General features: G+C 38.2%; 1 protein-coding gene across 1 annotated transcript in view; it reads right to left on the reverse strand.

Annotated features, from left to right (window-relative positions):
• Positions 1-224: 224 nt before the first annotated feature.
• TNFRSF11B (TNF receptor superfamily member 11b) overlaps positions 225-22,978 on the reverse strand; it is a 46,183-nt gene continuing 23,429 nt past the window's right edge. The window contains 4 exon segments of the mRNA XM_020975545.2: positions 225-704; positions 2,771-2,995; positions 4,657-4,848; positions 10,561-10,930. Coding sequence (XP_020831204.1) covers positions 316-704; positions 2,771-2,995; positions 4,657-4,848; positions 10,561-10,930 — 1,176 coding nt within the window. The 3' untranslated portion in view covers positions 225-315.

Genomic DNA, 22,978 nt, shown 5'->3' on the forward strand with positions numbered 1-22,978 from the left:
ATGATGAAGTAAAAACATTTTCTGTCTGGGTTATTGTTTCCAGTTGAGTTACTTCTAGCAGTAAAGAGGAAAATAGAGTCAGTAAGTATTGAACCAGATCCAAGATTGGGGTGTATTGAGCTTTGGGGGTATACTGTCTCTTGCACATCACCAGGGTAGTCACTTATTTACCACATATTGGCCCAAAACAGCAGAATGCATCCCCACCCACCCACCCACCCAGATGTACCTCACTAAACAGATGGAGGAATAACTTATTCACATGTTCCATCATCTCATTGTGTGCGTGAACTCTACCCCAAAGGTCATGGCTGGTTATAAGCAGCTTATTTTACCCGACTGCACTTGGTTCCCTATCATTTCTAGAAATAACTTCTGGTATAATCTGTACGTTGTAAAACTGTGCAAAAACTTGACCGTCTTCCTTAGACTCTGAAGGATTGCTTTGGGGAAATGGTATGTTTTTAAGTTTTTCAGTCCATGTGCCAAACCCTTCAGAGTATCTTGATCACCATTTTTCATTCTCCACAGGCTAAGCAGCTTTAGGATCTGATCAGTCGATTTGCATAACTTCATAGTTTTTTCAACATCTTCTCTTCCTACTTTCTTCCCCGGTAAGCTTTCCATCAGACTACAGAGCTGTTCCAGGGTGAGGTTCCAGCGTCCAATGTGTTTTACCACACTGTTTTCACAGAGGTCAATATCTGTGTAAATTAAGAATCAGAAAGAGATGCTATTGGATTCACATTCCCATGATAAAGTCTCTTATGCCAGTATGTGGTGGTTTTGTTCTGAGGATAACTTTTCTCAAGTAGATAAGAATTAATATAAAATAATAAGTTGCTAAAAATAATAATAATTGAGAGGAGCTGGTACCTTAGTCTGAAAAGAACAGTAAAGTCACAGTGGAATAAAGTCAATAAATGTTAACCCAGACAACAGTCATTTATATTATTTAGGATTAATTGGATGTTCAGTTGTTTAGGTCAGTAGGTATATTATTTCTATAACATCATCAATGATCCAATGATACCACAATCTATAGAATCAAATTCCAAAAAATGGAACAGCTCTAAAAACCAGCAGGCCCCAAATGCGGGAACACCATCATCACTGGGCATAAATTTGATGGATTTAGCCAAGACAAAAATAATGACAGTCCTGATCAATGGGTAGTATACTGCTCAAGAGTAGTCAAGTTAATATTTGTGTAGTTCTCTCAATAGTTAATCTGTTCTAACCAAATTTAATTTTTTTAAATACATAATTCCATGCAATCCCCATAATGAGAATAATCCCTGAAAACATACTAACAGATAAACAAGCAAATGGACTTCATAAAGAAAAGACTTCAGAGGTGAACTATGATATGATGATGGGTAGAGAAGCTGCTCTATTTAAATAGGATACTGCCTTTTCAGCTTTAGGGGGCAATTATCCTTTCGAAAAGAATTTTTAGTCTCCCTCCTCCATCCTCACAAGAAATCTGCCATCTGCAACAAATGAAAGCAACCAGCTGTTGTGCAATCTGAGACATTTACATTAACAAAGAAATTATCTTTAGGTCATTTGTAACTACTAAATTGTCTATAAACAAAGTGTATTCAGAAAATGTTTTTTTCTGAATTTTCCTTTTCAGAATGGATGCCAAATATCCACTGGTCCAGAACCTTTACCTCCCCTTTTGACCTGTGTCCCAAGGCCTAGAACTTAGTTTGGATGTAATTTGACTTTTCCCTTTGGTTCACTGACCATAAAAAAGGTTTTGGATTGTATTTTTGGGGTTGTGTTTTTCCTAGCATGAACAAAAGAAAAAGAAAGTTTGTTTCTCTGGGAGCATTTTAAAATCTCTGATGCTGTTCGTGAATGCCTAATTTTAAAAGAACCCCATTCATAGAATCATTGATGGAAAAGAAACTTAATAATCATCAATTATACCCCTTTCATTTTACAGATAAAGAAACTGAGGCCCGGAGATGCTACAGGATTTGCCCACGGGTCATACGGGCACTGTGTATCTGAGAAGGGATTTGAACCTAAGTAGTCTCCATACAATATCTCTACTATATTCTCCACTATATCATATCGGCTCTAACAGTGCTTGCTTTCCTTCTGCTGACAGAATTCCAACAAATTCCAACCATGGCACTAGGCCAGGAGTTCCAGCTAATAGAATGATTTTATTGAACTCTGAAGTTTAACTGAACAAATTGTAACTTCAGATATTGTCCTATTAATTCTCACAACATAAATTCTTAAAATCATTTCTTGAAAAACAGGTTGCATTACGAGGATTAATGAGAGGATGCCTGTAAACTTTGCCTGATAAATGTGATGTGCTTTAACAGATAAATACAACATATGTCCTTGATTAAAGCGGAAACTGAGGCTCGTAGGGGCTAGATGCCTTTTGTTTGCTAGCAAAATAAGAAACCTACTAAGAAGTCAAACTCCAGGTGTAGGAGGCAGGCCCTGGAATCTATTTCAGCCTTACTACACTCTCAGAGTTGGAAGTGGCTTTTGCTTACATTGTACCTACATTTGGCTTCCAAAAGAAACAACAGGAAAACAGGTCGATCTGTTTACTTTTGGAAGGAATAGCATCTTAAATGACATTAGCATATTGACCATGTCATTTGAAAGCCAGAAAGATTCAAGATGGAGGATCATCAATTCTGTATCATTCAACAGGGAGGTTGATGATTTCTCACTTGGCAATGAAAGTATTCCAGTTGGATTCCTGCTTGGGTCTTGATTTGGAGTACCATACCTTGAATAATCTTCTTGACCATATCCTGGTCTTTGTTTTGGTGCTTCCATAACTTGAGCAGCTGGAAGGTTTGTTCTTGAGAACTGTGTCCTCGTTTAATCTTTTCTATGGTTTCTGCATTCACCTTGGTGCCAGGCAAACTGTCCACCAGGATGCTGAGCCAATTAGGGGTAAATTTTGTAGGAACGGCAAACCTGAAGAATGCCTCCTCACATAGGGTGATATCTAAATGGGAAGAAAGAGGAAAATTAATGTAACAATGATCTTAGACTCTTTGATTCTGGAGAAACTATTAATTTCTAGAAACTTTGGTTTCCTATGACATGTTGTGTTAAAATTCAATTGTATACAACCATTCTTTTAGCTGAAATTCCTTGTGTAGTGACACCTTGGTTAGAATTGTAGAAGTAGAATATAAGCTCCATGAGAGCAAATTCTGTTCCACTTATGTCTTTGAACAGAGTGGGCACTTAATTGTTTGTTAAAGTGAATTGAATTTCCAAGTGTTCTAGGGCACTTAATATTTTTTTCTTACTCGGTTATTTTGAAAGAATAATGATAACATCAACATGACTAAGTTTTTGCCTCAAACTGTTTTTCTAATTTAATTTAAATAGCTAAGTTCAATTAATGCTTATCTAGTATCCACAGGGTAGTTTGGATTCAGGGTACAAAATAGATACAGTCTCTACTCCTAAAGAAATTACAATGTGACTTAGAACAAGTATATCAAGGTTCTGTATGATCTATATACAAAATATGTACATCACATAGAGGACAAATAGAAGGGCCTATTGCTCTGAATAGGAGTCTGTACTCTATTTCTCTTCAGTTTTCTGAAAGAGCTGAGTTTTAGAGGGAACGTGAGACAACATTTGACAGGTAGTAGTTATGGTCTTCCTAAGCATGGTGCCAAGGGTCTGAGGTGATCCTGGGCAAATATTAGGTGAGTTACAGTTAAAAGTCTAGAATGTGAGTCAAGGAAGAACTAAAACCTCTCACTAATTCAAAATTAATTCAGCCATATAGTAAGATCAAGGAATAGCCAATTAACAACCATGTGCTCTATTGGTATCTGTGCAATGCTAAGGGATGAAGAAGTCCACCAGCACACTGGGTGGACTGCCATGTAGAATTTTTGGGGCTACAAGGCATGATATAGACAGAATGAGAAAGTAGGAATGGATCATGGTCTGTGCCTCCATGAATGAGATATAACAGATCCAACAAAAATTGAAGTATGTCTGACTTCTATTGAGTAAAATATTTGAAAGAAGTAGAAGATCTTGGGATTTAGATGTTAATGATATGTGAGCCTCTTATGCTATAACAACCTATTATGAATTACAATTTTTCATTAGCTTACATCATTTCATGTTAGTACCTAATTTATACTTTAGTCAATAATACACATTAGTTGAGAGTGATAATATGATCTGTCTTTAAAAAATATTCCACTGTTTGAACTTTTCTCTTTTTTGAATAGCCCACTGTACAACTCTCCTACTTCCTTCCCTCCCCACCATCCAATGAATGATATCTGAATATAGGGCACAAAGGGGAGAGGAAGATAGCATAGGATCAAATGAAGGCAGAAAAGACTATGTCAGCCAGGAAATACGAATGCATGAGATAATAGTAATTTTTCAAGTATTCTTATTAAATTGTAGATATGCACATGAAAGATCATAGCTATAGCAACAACATTTAGAAATGACTATTGAATAAATGGAGGCAAGGAGGTTCTGAATGACATTGAATGAGTCATGGTAAACCATACTAGATGAAGAAAAATGGCTGAACAGGCAGAAAGAAAGAGGTTTTCAGGCAAGCCTTATGCAAGAGACTGCCACTCTGCCAGAGAAAAGCTTTTGGAACATAATTACCTATTCCACATTTCTGAGTTGCTTCTGTGTTTCCAGCACAGAGATTGTCATGAGTTGCATTTCCTTTTGATGCCATTTGGAGACCGAGGGCACTGCAATTTGTGTGTTTCCGGCAAGGTGCTTTAGAGGAAGTCTCATTTGAGAAAAATCCATCTGGGCACCTCTTGCAAATGGTATTTCGCTCTGGGGTTCCTTCAGGAAAGATAACAGCCAGTTTAGCACTTCAGAATCAAAGACTCTCACAGCAGGTATGACATTAGTATGGTTCGGAAAATCCCCTAAAAAGTCCTCTGCTAAGTCCTCCCTAGTGCTATAGACCACATTATCCTTTAGACTGACTTTCTATGTTCACTTACACCACAGACAAAATGGTCAGGAAAGAACAGCTGTCAACTGAGTCCTTTAAACTATTGTTCTGGAAAAATCATGGACTCTGGTGGAAAATAAGTTCTGTTTGTTGTTCTATCATTCCTAGGAATTAATGTAATCTAAATGTCATGTCTTTAAATTCTAACCAGCTCCTAGTGATGTTCTTGCTTGCCTTGTACATCAGCATACACACCGGCTAATAAATGTGCTAACCTCAGGAAGTAAAATTTTACAATATAATAAAGTACTGAACAAAGGAAGGGAAATGGAGCTGCCTCCAAAATGTAAACCTGCCATGGTGCAACGTAATAGATGTTCCATGAGATCCTAATTTGCTTTAGCTGTTGTGTTCAAGAGAACAGTCATTATAACTTACAGGAAGTGTGATTGTATGGGTATTTCACTGCACTGTCGGAAGAGATTTGATATGTTTGGAGAAAACATTAATAGGGAGAACTTGAACCAGCCAACAAATAAAAGATGCTATTAAAATAAATAATGTCAATACTCCCTTTTATGCATGGATATGTCACATATTGCACAGCGTATTTGCATATGAAAATATCACCATCTAGTGTGGCTTAGCAGTATTTAAATTACATTTACAACAATAGATCATTCCAATTCATTGAACAACAACAACGTGCTGTACAATGCTAACTGCTAGAAATATGTAAATGGAAGTGGGGAGAATTGTGTGATTCTCTTCCCAGTTAGAGACAGCTAGGTGACACAGTGTTTAGAGTTCTGGGCCTAGAATCCGGAGGACTTGAGTTCAAATCCAGCCTCAGATACTTACTAGCTGTGTAACCCTAAGTAAGTCATTTAAATCTGTTTGATTCAGTTTCCTCACCTGTAAAAATGAGAATAATAATAGCACCTGCAATCCTAGGGTTGTTGTGAGGATCAAATAAGATAATAATTGTAAAGCACTTAGCATAGTGCCTGGCTTGTAGTAAGCTCTATATAAATGTTAGCTTTTATTATGAGCTGTTGTTACTCATCTGAGAGAAGGAACTTGTCAGCTCTCACATAAAAGATCCTATTTATAACCTATTCTCTCTTTCTCTCTCTCTCTCTCTCTCTCTCTCTCTCTCTCTCTCTCTCTCTCTCTCTCTCTCTCTCTCTCTTTCTCTCTCCCCCCCCACCCTTTCATTCTGGCTTTTTTTTTTAATCAGACCTATGATTTCTTTAGTATGGCAGACTTTGCATGACTTTGTTTTGCCAAAGTAAGACAATACCAGCTGCTTAATTTATAGCCTTTGAGAGCTGCCTGGAGGGCACAGGAAGGCTAAGAGACTTGTCTATGGTCACACAGTCAAGATGCATCAGAGGCAAGATCTGAACCCAGGCCTTCCTACTCCAAGGCTAGTCCCCCATTTGGTAACCCATGTTGTCTTTTTCCTTTGCAGCTAGTGGCCATTTGATGGCTTGTGTGAAGATAAAGTAGCAGTGAGAAAGCTTTTAAGGAAAGCTCTAGGAGCTTCCTAATACCCTCCTGTTCTTCATTCAATATCCCTTCTAAGAGGTATGAGTACCAAGCAATGGGAAAATTTATTTTTAATTGTTATTTTATTATTTAATTTATTTTAAGCTTAGAAAACTAAAGATAGTGTGGCCTAGTGAATAGACTATCAAAAGACTATAATTTCACTCTAGAAATCTCCAACATAATTTCATTTTAGACATTATTATACTATTTTGGACAAGATGGAAACATCTTGGAGTCAGGAATCCAATGAATCCTACAACCATTTATTAAGTGCTGTGCTAGGCAGGGTTGGGGAACCTGGGGCCTTGAGGCCACATGTGGTCCTCTAGGTCCTCAAGTATGGCCCTTTGACGGAATCCAAACTTCACAAAACAAATCCTCTTAATAAAAGGATTTGTTCTGTCAAACTTGGACTCAATCAAAAGGCCACATCCAAGGACCTAGAAGGTCACATGTGACCTTGAGATATCAGGGTCCCCACCCCTGGTAGGGCTCGAGATATAAAGTAAAAAAAGAAAGAAAAACTGTCTCAGTCTTCAAGGAGCTCCCATTCTATTGAGTTATAATATATGTAAACAGATAAATATTTTTCAGTCATTTTCAACTCTTGTTGATCCCATTTGTTTTATTTTTATTTTTGTTTTTGTTTTTTGTTTTTTTTGGCAAAGATACTCCAGTGGTTTACCATTTCCTTCCCAAGTTCATTTTACAAGTGAGGAATTGAGGCAAACAAGGTTAAGTGACTTGCTCAGGGTCACATAGCTAATAAGTATCTGAGGCTGGATTTGAACTTAGGACGAGGAGTCTTCCTGACTCCAGGTGGGCAGGTTATCCACAGTGCCACCTAGCTGCCCCAAACAGATAAGTATACACATGGTAATTTGAGAAAGTGGGAGAAATCATGAAAACTAAAAGGGATCAGGAAAGGCTTCCTGGAACATGTGCTACATGACCTGAGTGGTCAGGTATGCTAAAAGGCAGAGGTGTCTGGAAGACCTGGGTTCCAATACCGTGATACCTACTAGGTTTGTGATTCTGGAAAAGTGACTTAAGCTGTCTGTGTGTCCCAGGTAAATATCTAGGAGTGAACTACTAAGTTACAGATTGTTGGTTGAAAGAGCTGTGGGTGGAATTAGTGTTGGTGGAAAGAACTTCCACAGAACTTTCCAATATTTGTGTATAAATCTAAGTGGTTGACCCTGTATTCTAACCTCATATGAGCAGAAATACAAAGCATAATCCTTAGAATCACCAGAATGTGCAGAAATAGGCCTTCAATACAGTTGGAGGAGGCCACCAGTCTGATATAAGAAATGTGGCTTAGAAGTATAGTAGGGTCAGGAGAAGAAAACAAGATACAGAGGCATTTCACTGAAAAGGGGGGTGGGGTGGGAGAAGATTAGTGTTTTAGAAACGGACATCCCATATCCTTCCTTCTGTTTATATTGGAAAACATTTTTCAGTTGAGAGGACAGCCTGTGTGTTCAGGGAAAGGAGGTGGGGAGGTGGGGAGACAGAAGTAAATGAGGCCTTCTGTGGTGGGGACAAGTAGAATGGCCGCCTTTGTACTGAAAATTCTGGCCTGACATTTCTCTTTGCAAACATGGTTTCATGCTTCCTTCAAGGAGGTCCCTTCTTCCTAGCTTTATTATTCTATAAATTTCTTCACTCAAATTTAAAATGTTCATTTCTGCTTTAGTGTAGATTAAATTATTTTGAATAATCATATGTTCAATACAAGTGGGGAGGGGTTGGGTCAACAGAATTCCTCCCCCAAGTGTTCCCAGGAAATTAATTTGAGAGAGAGAGAGAGAGAGAGAGAGAGAGAGAGAGAGAGAGAGAGAGAGACAGAGAGACAGAGACAGACAGAGACAGAGAGACAGAGAGAGACAGAGAGAGGAGGGAAAGGAGGAAGATAGAGGGGGAGGAAGAGAGAGGGGGGATAGAGAGATGGAGGGAAAAGGAGAGATGATGATAAAAAAGAACAAGAAGTAATGTCATGCATGTTGCAGAAGGAATGTTTTTTTCAGGAATAGGTTGAACTACATAGCCACTGAGGTGGTATCTTCCACCTTTGAAATTCTGTGATTTTGGTAGAGTGATTCTACAGGGACAGAAGTGGCAAAGGCAGATAGGTTGTGTAGTGCATAGAATCAGGGAGAACTTAGTTCAAATTATGCCTCAGTACTTACTAGCTTTGTGACCCCGGATAAAACATTTGATTTCTCTCAGACTGTTTGTTCATCTGTAAAATGGGAATAATAACAATACCTATCCCTGAGGCTGAATTTGAACTGAGGTCTTCTTGAGAGCAGCTAGGTGATACAGTGGATAGAACACCAGGCCTGGAGTCAGGAAGAATCATCTTCATGAGTTCAAATCCAGATTCAGATATGTACTAGCTATGTGATCCTGGGCAAGTCACTTAACCCTGTTTGCCTCAGTTTCCTCATCTGTAAAATGAGCTGGAGAAGGAAATGGGAAACCACTCCAGTATCTCTGCCAAGAAAACCCCAAATGGTGAAAAGGAGTTGGACATGACTAAAACAACTAAAAAACTTCCTGACTCCAGGCCCAGCACCCTATCCACTGAACCACCTAGCTGTGTATCATCTGTCTTACCCTCTCATTTTCACTTACCAGTTATGTAATCTTGGGTAGGTCTTCCTTAAATTTTATTGACCATAGTTGGACTAGATGATCTCTAAAGGCTAACTTAGTTCTAAAATACCATGATTCTTTGAAATATTCTAAAAATTTTCGAGTATGTATGTATGGGCCATGTTGGAATTTTATAAATGTGGTAAGCAAAAAATCAACTTGTTTGAGGATTCCATGGTCTCTGACCCAAATTTGTATTCTCAAAATGTGGGATAAAGGAAATAGGTCAGAACCTGTGATTTAATTGATGTAGGGAATTCCCAGGTGAGGAAACTCCCTCTATCAATACAAATTGCCATCTTCTTTGCAACTTACAATCTTACAGAGTTGCATGTAGCAGAGGCATTAAACACTGTCCAGTAGGCCATCCCACCAGCAATACTCCCAAGTATATGTGTTGGGGACAAAGGGTGAGATCGTAGATTAAAATGTAGTTGGGAAATATTTAACAAAATAGATTAAAATACTATAAAACATGGATGATGTTGATACATGGGTTTCTAAGTCAATATGTGGCCTGCAAGCACCCTTATATATGGTTTAGTGGTTTCCATTTCTACTTGAGGTTGACGCCACCGGCCTAAAGCACTGAGAGATTCCATAATTGCTGGGGGAACCTAGTCAGATGAACCTAGCTCTTCCTATCTGCAAGGACGGTTCTCTAACCATTACACCACCCTGTTCTTCAAAATATAAAGGAAAGGAAACACTTTGTTTATAGATGAGCATTTATGTTGGGTTTAACAATTGGATTCATCTAAAATGAAGAATAAAATTGTTGAAGACACATTGATCCAGGCTTTATCCTTTTCTGACACACAGCACATGCTTGAATTCCCTGCCAAAGGAAGAGCCGACTTTCTTTCTAATAATAAAAATATGTGCTCCCAGCGGCTTTCATTTTTTTGACATAATTTATTATAACTGTGCATTGTTATAGCTCTAGTGCTTCATTAATATTTGTATAATTACTCTCTTGGTATCAATTAACATTTCTGATGTTTGTCAAAAAGCACTGTAGCTTGAAGCAGCCAGCTTCCAAATGAAAAACGGAGTATTTATCAGGTATAAACAGTGTAACCTAGAGTAGGCTCTTTGAAAAAAAGGCAATCCATCATGTTTCTCATTAGAGGGCAATTTGCTACCTTTGAGACTCGTCACTAAATTGCATTTTAGTACCACCGGAATCCTTAGAGAGCGGCTCTTTTGGCAACGGTCCATGGCAGAGGTATAACAGCGGAAGCTTTTTCCACTGCCTTTGGAGTTTGCTATCCTGTAATGTCATCAGAACAACTTTGTTTCTTTATCTTTTACTCTGGTGATTCTCTCGTGCTATGTACAACACTAATTAATTTTGCTAGGCATGGAAATCAGCCATTTACCTGCTTGTACTACACCGAATCCTGGGGGACAGCTAGTATGCCTTAGACAAAACTCCAGCTCCAGATACCGTCCTTCCACACATTCACACACTCGGTTGTGAGTGCTGTTACACTCCTGTTTCACATACTGCAGCTCTTTGCACACTCCGCTGCAGTATAAGCACTCCTCATTAAAATGCCAGCTCTTGGAGTAGTAGTGATGGGGGCAGGGCTCACACTGGGTCCTTCTCCTTGCTGTGCAGTGCTGCTTCAGGTAAGTGCCTGGGGGGCATTGGTCACACAGTAGCTGACGAGATGTTTCGGGGTCATAATGAAGGTATTTCGGAGGAAAGGTTTCCTGTGTAGTCCACTTAACTGAGATGTCCAAGAACTAGAATGAGGAAAGGAAATAGATGTGGTTAAGCATCAAGGTTTGGTCTTCTCTCTGTATCAGCACCACCTTGTATCAAAGTTCCTGCCTTAACATAGTGCTTAGCTCAATATCTAAAGGATCTGAGATCTCCTTGGGGTCAAAAGATAGGGCTAGAAGGGACCTCAGAAGATAATCCCTTCCTTTTGCAAATAAGGAGAGTGAGGCTGAGAGAAATGATTATTTCTCTCCTACATTAATAGCCAATTATTGAATTAAGATTAAGGTTTTTCCCTTTCCTTTCCTCATTTAGAAATCAGCCCTGTAGGTCATTCAGGCAGCCTTTGAAGTGCAGGGCTCATAATGAGATGAAACACTGGGCAAAACTGACCCAGCTAGAAAACTCAGATCTGATCAAAAGGTAAAGAAATTTTAGTTTAGGTGAATTGATGGATTCTGGCCCAATCAGACACAGTCTTTGCTCAGACAGGTCTGAGTAGAAGTAGATTCCCCCTTTTGTTTAGATTATTATGCTAGATGGAGTGATATGGGTATAGATACATCTCTTTGACCAGGACTGAGTGACCAGATACATCCCCCAGATCCTCATTAGAATAAGATCACCTCTCATTACAATATTCATCCTCTCATTACTTGTTAACTAGTCAGAGTGGATAACTAGTCAGTAACACACACTCTTCCAAGGCCATATAAGCATTGAGTGAGTTCCATGAGGGATCTTCAGCATTTGAGAGTGCCACTTACCTTTTCATTAATTATATGCTAGCATGATTAATAAAATGATTAATTACCCCAAACCATGTCTGTCAAACTTTTTATGTCACAAGGCCCATGGAAGTTGAGTGATTCACACAAAATCAGATTAGTAAACCTCAAAACCAATGCTTTTCCCACACTGCCACATTGCTTCTCCATGACTATAAATGCTCTACTCTCTTATTTGATGGTCTGTCTCCATGAGTTTCTATGGCTTAAAAATTTGATCACCTGGTGGCCAATTATTTGTTGATGAGCTTTTCCAAAGTGGGCTGTTTGTTCTCCAACAAGAGATAGTATTTCATTGCTGGACTTGTACCTGAAACCTGTCCAGTTGAGTAGGACCTTCCAAGGCTCCTCAACTCAACTACTGTTGCCTTTGAGAACCAAAGGTCACTTTTATATCATGATGAAGCAGCTAGGTAGCATAGTGATGAATTTTCATATTGGACAATAGAATCAAGAATTTCTGTGTTTAAATCCTGCCTTAGATACTGCCTGTACAACTCTGGGGAAATGACTGAACTTTCCTCAGCAACAGTTTTCTCATCTACAAAATGGAGATAATAATAATACCTACCTCATAAGCTTATTATGATGATCAGACAAGATAACATATATAAGGCATTTGATAAATCTTTAAGTGCTACAGATGTGGAACTTATGAGTATATGGAGTAGGAAAAATCAGAGTAGGACTGCCATGGAGAACCAACCAATCAGACATTTTAAATAGCTACAGACCTATCAGTTAGAACAGTTCTGGACTTAGGATTTAAAAAAAAATTGATAACGGTATTTCAAGGTAGATGATTTATTTTATAATTTAAAATGCATTTTATTTTATGTATTTTAAAAATGTTATTCTGAAGACTCCATAGGCTTCAGCAAGCTGCTGAAGACGACCATGACACAAAGATGGTCCAGAACTTTCACTTCAGGGGCTTACCATCCAACATTCAAAACACTGACCTTACCCAACATGTAATGCAGATACAGACAATGGTAGTAGAAAGAACACTATGATAGGAATTTGCTTTCAGTCTGGCTCTGCCACTAATTCGTGGTGTAACCTTGGATAGGTCAATTGTGCCTTTAGTTCTTGATTTTCTCATCTACAAAATAAGGGGTTTGGCTTAGATGATAAGGTCCCTTCTAATCCTTGTAGTCTACAGCTCTATGACTGCAACTAAAACAAATAGTTAAGGAAATCAGTATTTGTAGTTTGTATAAACAATGGGACTGTGGAATTTAGGGGTAAGGAATAAAGTCGGGGAAGAAGTATATGTTTATAGGGTCAATATCTTGCACAAAATCGTCATCTCCAACCATGGGGAGGAGGAGCTAAGATTCAACCGCAATCAAAAGATATTTGTGAAGAGCCTACTATGTGAGTTAGACGCTGTACTAGGCACTGGAGATACAAAGACAAAGAAACAGTTCTGACCTCATGAAGCTTACTTTCTACCAGGAGGAGAGAGACATGGGGGAGGAAAGGGGAGAGAGAGAAGAGAGGGAAAGTATTGAGGAGGGGGAGAGGAAAGAGAGGGAGGGAGGAGAGGAAGGGATGGGGGGGATGAAGGAGAGAGAGAGAGAGAGAGGAATGTCTACAATCAAATTTCAAGCATATACAAAGTAATTTCAAGAAGAGAAAACATTAATAGCTGGTGGGACTGGCAGGGGTTTGCTATAAGAGATGGCACCTGGGTTGTTCTTTGACAGATGCTAGGAATTTTAAGAGTCAGTGGTAAGGAGGGAGTGACCAAATCTAAAGACTTGGAAGTGGGAGATGGAATGTCTTATAGTTGAGTCAAGTCAAGTCAACAAGTATTTATTAAGCACCTGCTAAGTTCCAGACACTGTGCTAAGGGCCGGTGCTACCAAGAAATAATAAACGCAGTTCCTTTTCTCAAGGACCTCACAGTCTAATGACTGCAAGTTTGCAGCAGCACATAATTGGATGATGACAGTGTTGGAAACTGCTGAGCTGGGAGAGAAAGGAGTTTGTTCAAGAGATGGGGACTGCCTGGAAGAAGTTTGGGGGGAGGGGAGGAGGATGATGATTATAGGTCATGCACAACTTCCTGTAAATAATAACTATAATTCAACCTAATCAGCCTGATGTTTATGACAATGTACATAAGAAAATAAACCGAAGACCCAGTTTTGAATCAGGGAACATGCATTTTTTTTCTTATTAGATCCAAAAGGGTCTTTGAGGAAGGACAGGTATTGCTATTTAGTCAAATGATAGGGGGTAGGTATTATGGTTAAAAAAACACCAATATTAACTGTTTTCAATCTTCAGGGAGGTCAAAGGCCAGAACACATCAGTACTTTTTCCAGCCTCATGCACTGGTTTGCTGTATCTTAAAACCTCACTGACACTCACTGCAATGGGGCATCTGTCCAAAGACAGAGAAAATGTACTGCCTTCAGCTTGGGTGGAAACTATATGCATGTTTATAAACATGCAGATGTTTCCATCAGAGTAACTTCATTCTTTTCTTATTAGAAGACTACAGGCTTCAGAATTCCAAGATGAAAGGTTGACATTACTTGGAAAGGGTCTATTGTCAGATGCTTGACAATTCATACATTGTTTCCTCACTTTGACATCTGCATATTGTCAATAATGTCAATGTCAATAATTGACATTATTCATAGAACTCTGTATCACTCATAATCACCATGACCACCTTACCATCAGAACCTTGGACTCTGCCACTGGAATCTCCTATACTATTATACCACTTCTTGCCTGGATTTCTTCCTCCATCACACTTTCAGTGCATTTCTATACCATTCTACCACACGAATTACTCTCACCCCTTTCCAGTTTCCCTCTATGTGTTTTCGTCCCCCATTATAATGGAAGATCCTTGTGGCAGGCATTTTCTTGCTTGCTTGTATATGTATCCTCAGAACACAGTACTTGACACACAGTAAGCCAGCAAATGCTTAACAAACTCTCTCTCTCTCTCTCTCTCTCTCTCTCTCTCTCTCTCTCTCTCTCTCTCTCTCTCTCTCTCTCTCTCTCTCTCTCTGTCTCTGTCTGTCTCTGTCTCTCTCATTCTCTCCCTCAAAGGTGACCTTAGGTTCTAAAAGGAAATGCAGAAGAGTTAAAGTTTCAGCTGCTCTTACTGATCTCACAAGGCTTCAGGTCCAGGTGCAATAGGAAGAATAGTCTAAGTTTGGAAAGATCATTTCGAGGTTGCTTTATGAAGTGAAAATGTTTTTGGTCACAATAACTTTTCATGGCTTTTTATCTGTTCCTCATCTTCTGAAAGTACTCCTTCCTTATCTCCATTTTTCAGAATTCCTCTTTTTTAAGATCAGTTTAAGCATCATCTTCTGCATGAAGCCTTTCCTGGCCCTCCCAATTACAAACTGCACTTCTTCCATACTACCTTTTACTTAACTACTTTGTATTTTTTTTACTTTACATTTATTTTCTATGTGTTCACATATATGTATACTGTTAAGGACTATTAAGGGATCCCCTGAACTTGTCTTTTTTAGTTGCAATATTTTCTAGAAACACTGGACCCAGAGCACGTAGGAAGCCCTGAATGTATCAAGGACAAAGCCCTCCCCCCCAAACTCTCCACCCCTTAATTGACATAATTTGTTGTTTGTACCCTAGGCTGGATTCCTTGTGTGCCCTTGGGAGGCAAGACAGGCACCAGCCAGTCTGTGCCAGGCTGGCAAAATGCTTGTGCAGCTGGAGTCCTTTACAGATAAGCAGACCCCCAAATCCCAAGGGAAAAGAATGTGGCTTTTGCCATTTCCATGCTCCTCCCCTTTAGGAGGGGTTCTGTGTTTTCCTTGCCTTTACTTCACCTGTCCTCTCTCATGACACGCCCCTTCCTGCTTCCTGGTATTTCCTCCTCCCTTTGTCCTGCTGTCATAAATGTGCAAACTTCTGTGTGAATTGCAAACTCTTTGGATTCCACATGCATGTTCATTTCTCTTGTAATAAGACTGGTTTTCACATAAGTTTTGTGATGTTGTGATTGCCTATTGACAGTTCTTACATAGGTACTGGCATTAGAATATAAGTACCTTGTGACTAGGGCTTGTTTCAGTTTTTGTACTTGCATCCTTAACACCAAACATAGTGCTTGGTAGTAGCAGGTGCTTAATAAATGTGTGTTGATACACTGGCTACTACTTTATAAGTCTGGGAAGTTATCTATATTATTTGAATATTGAGAGATGGGTAGAGGACAACATAGAAAAATGATAAAGCATAGGACTGAACTAAAGAGGACTGGATTATCCTCCAGGCACTGCTCAGAACTTGTGATATGACCTCTTATAGGGCATACTTTCCCTCTGTGTCTTTATGACATTTTCTAGCAGAGATAACCTGGGCCATTAGAGAATTCATGTTCAAAAAACTACTGAAATTTCCTTAAAGAATAATGTTATATAAAGAATTATCTATATTATCACTTGGGTTAGAGTACTAAAACTAGGTATTGAAAGACTGGCTTGTTCCCAGGTCTAAATGACTTTGGGGTAAGTCAATTAAAAACTTAGCAAAGAAGGAAAAGAAAATAATAATACTAATTTCTGTACAGTGATTTGTAAATCACAACTAAACCTTGTTTAAGTTGTTAAACCAGGGGAAATAAAAAAAAGTACCGTATCAAAGTGTCACTGTAACACAACCCCAACCCAACCCTAAACACTATACAAGCTTTCACTGTACATCAATAAAAGTGAAGTGTGGCTTGGGGAATGTGGTATGTGGAAGGTAGAACAGCAATTGGACTGGCCTAAAATTTTTTCTAGTTTTGCTTTTTTTTTTCTTCCAAACTGGGTTTCCTACATAATTTATGGGCTAGCAAAAAAAGGGTGAGTTCCGGGACTGCCTTAGAGTTTTCAATTGACTCAGAGGAAGAGAACTTAGGGAACTAGAAGTAAAGGGTGAGGAGGAAGCAATTATAATTCTGGCTTGGTCAGGATCTCTTGGAATCAATTATAATCTTTGGGAAGGCCTTATGATGGTTCTCACAGAGCTACTCTTAGTGAAGAAGACAGCCCCTTAGAATCAAGGAGCTGTCTTCTTTACTCAGAGTACCTCCTTTAGACTCGTTGAGGGCTTGGGGAAGACACAAAGAATAACTTTATTATATTTCAAACCTAAAGTCCCTTGAAGCTACTTCATAGTTCTAAAGCATTCAATAGCAAGAATGTTTCTTACTTTGGGTACAGTAGAATCCATTCCTCACCAGCTGTTTCCTTTCCTCTTCTCCCATTGTGCCCTAATTCAAGTGGGAGTAGAGAGGCTGTGTCTTTTTTTCCCCTGCTGCCCCCAAAGGTTCTCTTACAAGTGATCTGGTAGTGATCACAATTGAGATCTTCACCAGCTAAAATGTTTAATGGCCTCCTTGTTTAGCAAACTGACTGGCTACTACTGAGCATCCAGATGGCAATATGGTAATTGGTCTAGCGGGCATGTATTGGGCATTCTAATGTCCCCTTTGTGACTTTTAAATGGGTTCTAATCCTCCTAAAAAGGCAGTCTAGACACAGAGGGTGCCAAGGGATAGGTCAACCTAGTTGCAACTTAAAAACTTGCAGTTGAACATGGAGGGAAGGGAATGGGCACTTTTTAAGTGCCTACTACATGTCAGGCACTATGCTAAACATTTTACTGTTATCTCATTTGATTCTCACAACAACCCATAGGTACTATTATCCCCTTTTACAATTGAGGAAACTGAGGCAGAGAGAGGTTAAACGATTTGCCCAGTGTCACAGAACTAGTACGTGTCTGAGATAAAATTTGAACTCAGGTCTTTCTGATTTTAGGCCAAGTGCTATGTGTACCACGGTACCACCTAACTGCCTCTAAGTGCTATTTTGAGTTTAAGGCAGTCCATTAGAATAAAAAAAAATAGTAATGATGGAGACCATTATAAGGCCTTCCTAAAATTTAAAATTAATCTTTTGGTACCTGACCAAACCAGAATCCTCACTGCTTCTTCCTTACCCTTCACTTTCACTTCCTTGAGATAACTTACCCTGAGTTCATTGAAAGGGCTAAGGAGGTCTCAAAACACAAAATGAATAAGAATACTTTATATCCTGTTTCCTTTCTATTACCTTGGAAACTGAAAGTAGCTAGGAGCTACATTTCCCCTGTCTTTTTCCTTTAAAGGAGGGGTTGAAAGGAGATGAGGTATTATATCTGCTGCCCCTACCCTCCCTAACAGTTACAGAGTAGGTACTGCTAAATATCTCTGGGGTCTTCACCATATGGTATTATTTAAATACAATCTGTCACTGACTGTAGATTCTATAAACCTTGCTATTACAAGGATTTAGCCTATGTAATTGAACATTGTTAAGGACTGATTACTCCTGAAACCATATTTGGAAGCTAAGTGTCAATCAACCTCCTCTACTGGGAGGCTGAGAAAACCCCATTATAGTAGATTAAGTATTTTAAATGATAATAATTTTAAGTGAGTTTGCAATCATGTTAGGGAAGAGTTTTTCAAGGCAGCCCTATGGAATCAGCCATAAAGGCATATTCAGCAAATTAGTACACTGGCTGATATCACCTTACAATCATGCCATTAATATATTCTATCCAAACTGTGCTATAATGTACCAAAGCACCACAATTCCACTTACCATTTATCAACTTGCCCAGCACAAAGTGTCATTTTTCTCTCTTTCTCATTCACTGTTAAGCTTTTAGAAAATCACAGTCTGTACTCATTTCTTCTGTTTCTCACTACCCATTTATTACCTAGAGTTTTTTGATCTGGTTTCCATTCTCAATAGTCAATTAAAACTTTTCTCTCTAAGGGAATCAGGATCTACTATTTACCAAGTCCACTAGTCTCTTTTCAGACTAAATTTCCTTGGTCTTTTTTCATTCAACATTCTTTAACTCTATTAACCAGGTCTCCCTTCTTGATATGTTTCTTCTTTTGTTTTCCTTGATAAAGCTCTACCTTTATTTCCTTATCTCTTTGACTGATTCTTTTTGTTCTCCTTCTGTGGTTCCCTCCTCTTTCCCACCTAAGCATGGAGTCTGGTTCTAGACCATCTTATCTTCTCTCTTTACCTTGGAAAGCTCATCTACTTCTATGATTTATGACCTCTATTCAGATAGCTCCCAAATCTATATTTCCACAAGTAGCTTCTCTCATAAGCTCTGATCCCCTCTATTAGACCTTCACCTTCAACAATTGACATTTTCACCTATCTTCAATGTCCAGGTAAAATTTTCACTATGAAGTTGTTCCTAATTGGAATAATCCATCAGGCTACTTTTACCTCTTCAATGCATTTAATCAGTTTATAATTTATATCACAGTAATTTGTCAAGGCTGGACCACCTCAGGTTACTGACAAAGTCAACAAACAATGACCACAATGAGATCTTATATTTTTTCTATATTTTCCAGTTAAGAGTATAGTGTTAAAGTGTTAAAAGTTTATGCTGCCTTATATAAGTGACAAACTTCCCTTTCTTTTCCAATATTCTTGTTGGAGATGTTTTTTGATGCATATGTAGCTTATTCTAATTTTAAAAATTATGTGTATTGGAAAAGTAAGCACAGAGATTGGTAGCTGGTGATGTTCTTTTAATTGCCTTTTTAGCAAGGAGAGAGAGCTTAGTAATAAGGCCCAAGAATTTCCCTCCATCTTGGATATCTTCATTCCTTTTACTTATCTTGAAAACTCATGCCTCAATCTGCCCTAGTAATTGTATCACATATGGTATGGGCCTCCTCTAGTTTAGCTGCTTTTCCTTTCTTTGTTCATTTCAGTTTCATTTCTCTTTCCTCAATAAGCACAAACAGGACTGTATTGTTGGAGTCCAAGTGCCATGGTTCCACTATTCTTGATGGTGAAAAGATTTTTATTACAAAAATATTTGCAGATCTTTTCTATCTTTTTTGTTTCTCTATTATTCATCTTCATCTTTAAATGTCCTCAGGATGGCTTTGCTTCAAACTGCTTTTGCTTCAAACTGCTTTTGCTGTTCCTTGCTTCCCTGTGTTTCAATGAGATGATATAAAAAAGGAAGGTACAAGATCTTACAAAAAAGTTTTATGTTCTAGACCAGTGCTGCCCATGGCTGACAGCTATCACTACTTGGCAAACAAGTCAAATGTTTGCTGATTAAAGTAGTCTTCAGGCTTTTTTGATTTCCTCAATATGACACTTGATATGTATTAATTAAACTTTGGAATAGAATTATTACAATCACTGCTAATGTCTTTCTATCCATCCATATTCTAGTTTTTGGCATCAATGACTTCTTTTAATAGGTCTCGCTACAACTTTTCATTGCATGCCATCTTTCTTTTTAATTTTGTTTGCTTCTGACCTCATATTAATTTTGATCTTTGTTCTAAGAAGTGTGTAGTCTGACTGTACATAGATCATTTAGGAGTGATTCCCATAACAATAACCAGTCATTCCCTACCCTTTAATAAACAACTTTTTTTGTGATATTATTCAGTGTCAGCAACATCCAATGCCTTGTGATTCTTTCTCAAAGAAAACATGGACATGTATGCCTGACACTTCTGCAAAGTCTACAACTCTTTGACCTCGAGGTTGTTTCTTACTCCTGAATGTTGCTGCCAAGATGTTTTCTCCAACACATTTTTTCAGTGTTCTTGCCAATTCCTACCTTTTTATTGAAGTTACTGACATAATAATTACTGATAATAAAAATAATATTAGTTAATATTTGTATAGTTCTCTTTAAGGTGTTCAAAGGTATTCAAACTTTACATATGTGGTCTCATCTGATCCTCACAAAACTCATCTGATACACATATATTATTTCCGTTTTACAAATGATAAAGCTGGTGATGAGAGCTTAAGTGACTTGCTCAGAGTCACCTAGCTAATAAGTGTCTGAGGCAGGATTTGAAAACCAAAATATATGTTGATTCATTTTGGAGGGTCTTGCTGAGGTTTTCATAGAATTTCTCCACTTCTACATTCTATTGCTGCTGTTCTTCAGTCATGTCTGACTTTTCTTGACCCAATTTGGGGATTTCTTGGCAAAAATACTGGAGTGGTGTGCCATTTCTTTCTCCAGCTCATTTTATAGATGAGGGAACTGAGGCAAACAGGGTTAAGTGACTTGCCAAGGGTCACTGTTTTCATGCTATCCCCTCCCCTTTTTTGGTTTAAATACTTATCACAAGGCTCAGAGTGAATGTAAATAGCTGTTCTGGCCAGAAACTCTGAGGGTCTTCCTTTCCCAGATTGATTCTTTTGTGAAGGCAAACGAGGCCACCTTTTGCCTCAATTCTCATCTGGACTTTTCACTCAATGAATGTTGTCTTGGACAAATTGAGACCTGGGAAAGACCTTAGCTTAAAAAGGCTAAGGTGTCCCACTGCATCCAGGGCCACGCCAGTTGCCTGGGCCTATGTATTGCCAGTAGACTCCAATGACTCTGGAGGAGAGAGTGAGGTTGATGACTTTGCACAGCCCTGTCTCATTTAAACAAAATTCACCTGTTAGTCAAGACATCAGCCTTCTGATGTCATTGGTCCTTTTTGAAAAAGAAGGATGAACAATAACAACAGATTTATCCCAAACATTGTAATACGAGATGACTCAATGTCCCATGGAATACTCTTTCTTGTTGCTTTTCAACATGGGGTAAAACCATTTCTGTCAGTGCCTTAATTTATCTTTATAAAGACAATCTGTGACCTGCCACAGTCTGTTAGGAATTTAGCCACAACTGTCTTCTGGTTTCTTATTTTGTATATCAAGAATGATACAATTCAGTTACTCTAGTAGTATACCTAATTGCTGGTCACTGGAAAAGGATCATACACTTAAGAGTACCAATAACTATGTTACTATTTATAGATGATCTAAAAAGTGTTTGATTTTTGGTCTCCTCTGTTTCATTTTCTTCTACTTTGCCACCATTGCTACAGAATTGGAAATGGACTTGCATAGAGTTAAGAGTCATTATAATTATAAATATAGTGATAGACAGATAATAGATGGATAAATGGATGGATAGATAGAGGATAGATGGATAGATAGATGGATAGACGGATTATCTATCTATCTATCTATACATATATATCTATCTATACATATATATATATACACACACATATATATATATACATATATACACACATATATACATATATACATATATATACGTATATATACATATGTGTGTGTATGTGTGTGTGTGTGTATATATACATATATACTTATGCATTAACATACACATACTGCTTATACGGTGCTAGCCTAGCTTTGAAAACCCGTGGCCACATCCATATTTCAACATGGCATCAGAGTACAATTTTGAGGAGGAGTTGGGCAAAGATAACATAAAATATTTTAATTACTTGAATGGAATGAATTGATCCCCTTTATCCTTTTTTCTGTACTTAATGCCTTGTTTTCACAGGCCCAATTCAATCTACCTAACATTTATTTGTCACCAATTAGTGATGTTTGTTAGGCATACACCTACGTATTTTAAAAATATCAGTTAGTGTTGGATAGATTATAAATTGAGTTTCTGTTCTTGATTTTAAAAATTTTCCACTGTAGTAAAAAGACAGAACACTGTGTGGTTGAAATTACACATTTGAGTCTCTATCTCTGGTTAGCCGAGATACCCACACAGAATTTCTGGTGAATAGAACCAGTAAGAGTCTAAAACAGGGTGGAAAAAAGAGATTAATACAGCCTTTTATCTAAATTCTCTATTGCTCTCTTTCAAGATCCTTTCCAGGATTTTTCTCTTCCTCTCCTTAGGAGCACCAAGCTCAAACACTGAAGCCACCTTTGTTCTAATACAATTATACATTGGAAATTGACACAAGGTGATTTAATGACTTCCCTAGAAATGCAATTAAAATGATGCTATGAAACAGATAATTTGTGTACTTTTCATTTATACATTGCTTTTAAAACCAGATTTGAGGATTAAATGAGAGTTTTAGTATCAAATATGTTCCCACAAATCCTCCTAATTGGATTGGATCATAGGATCACAATTCTAGGACTGGAAGGGACTTTAGAGGCCAAGTAGTCAGATCTTTTTCATTTTACAGTTGAGGAAATTGAGGTTCAGTGAGTTTTAGTGGCATGGCCTGGGTATACAGACAGTAGGCATCAGAAATGGAAACTGAATAAAGGTCCTGTGAATCCAGTCAATGTGCCTTCTACTGTATCACACTGCCTTTAATTTTGTAAGCTCTACAATGGCAGGAACCATATTTAATTTATTTTTAAAAATTTCTCTCCTACTCCA

This window comes from Phascolarctos cinereus, unplaced genomic scaffold (assembly GCF_003287225.1).
Source record: "Phascolarctos cinereus isolate Bilbo 61053 unplaced genomic scaffold, phaCin_HiC Scaffold_4;HRSCAF=312, whole genome shotgun sequence".
In the NCBI taxonomy this organism is placed as follows: domain Eukaryota; kingdom Metazoa; phylum Chordata; class Mammalia; order Diprotodontia; family Phascolarctidae; genus Phascolarctos; species Phascolarctos cinereus.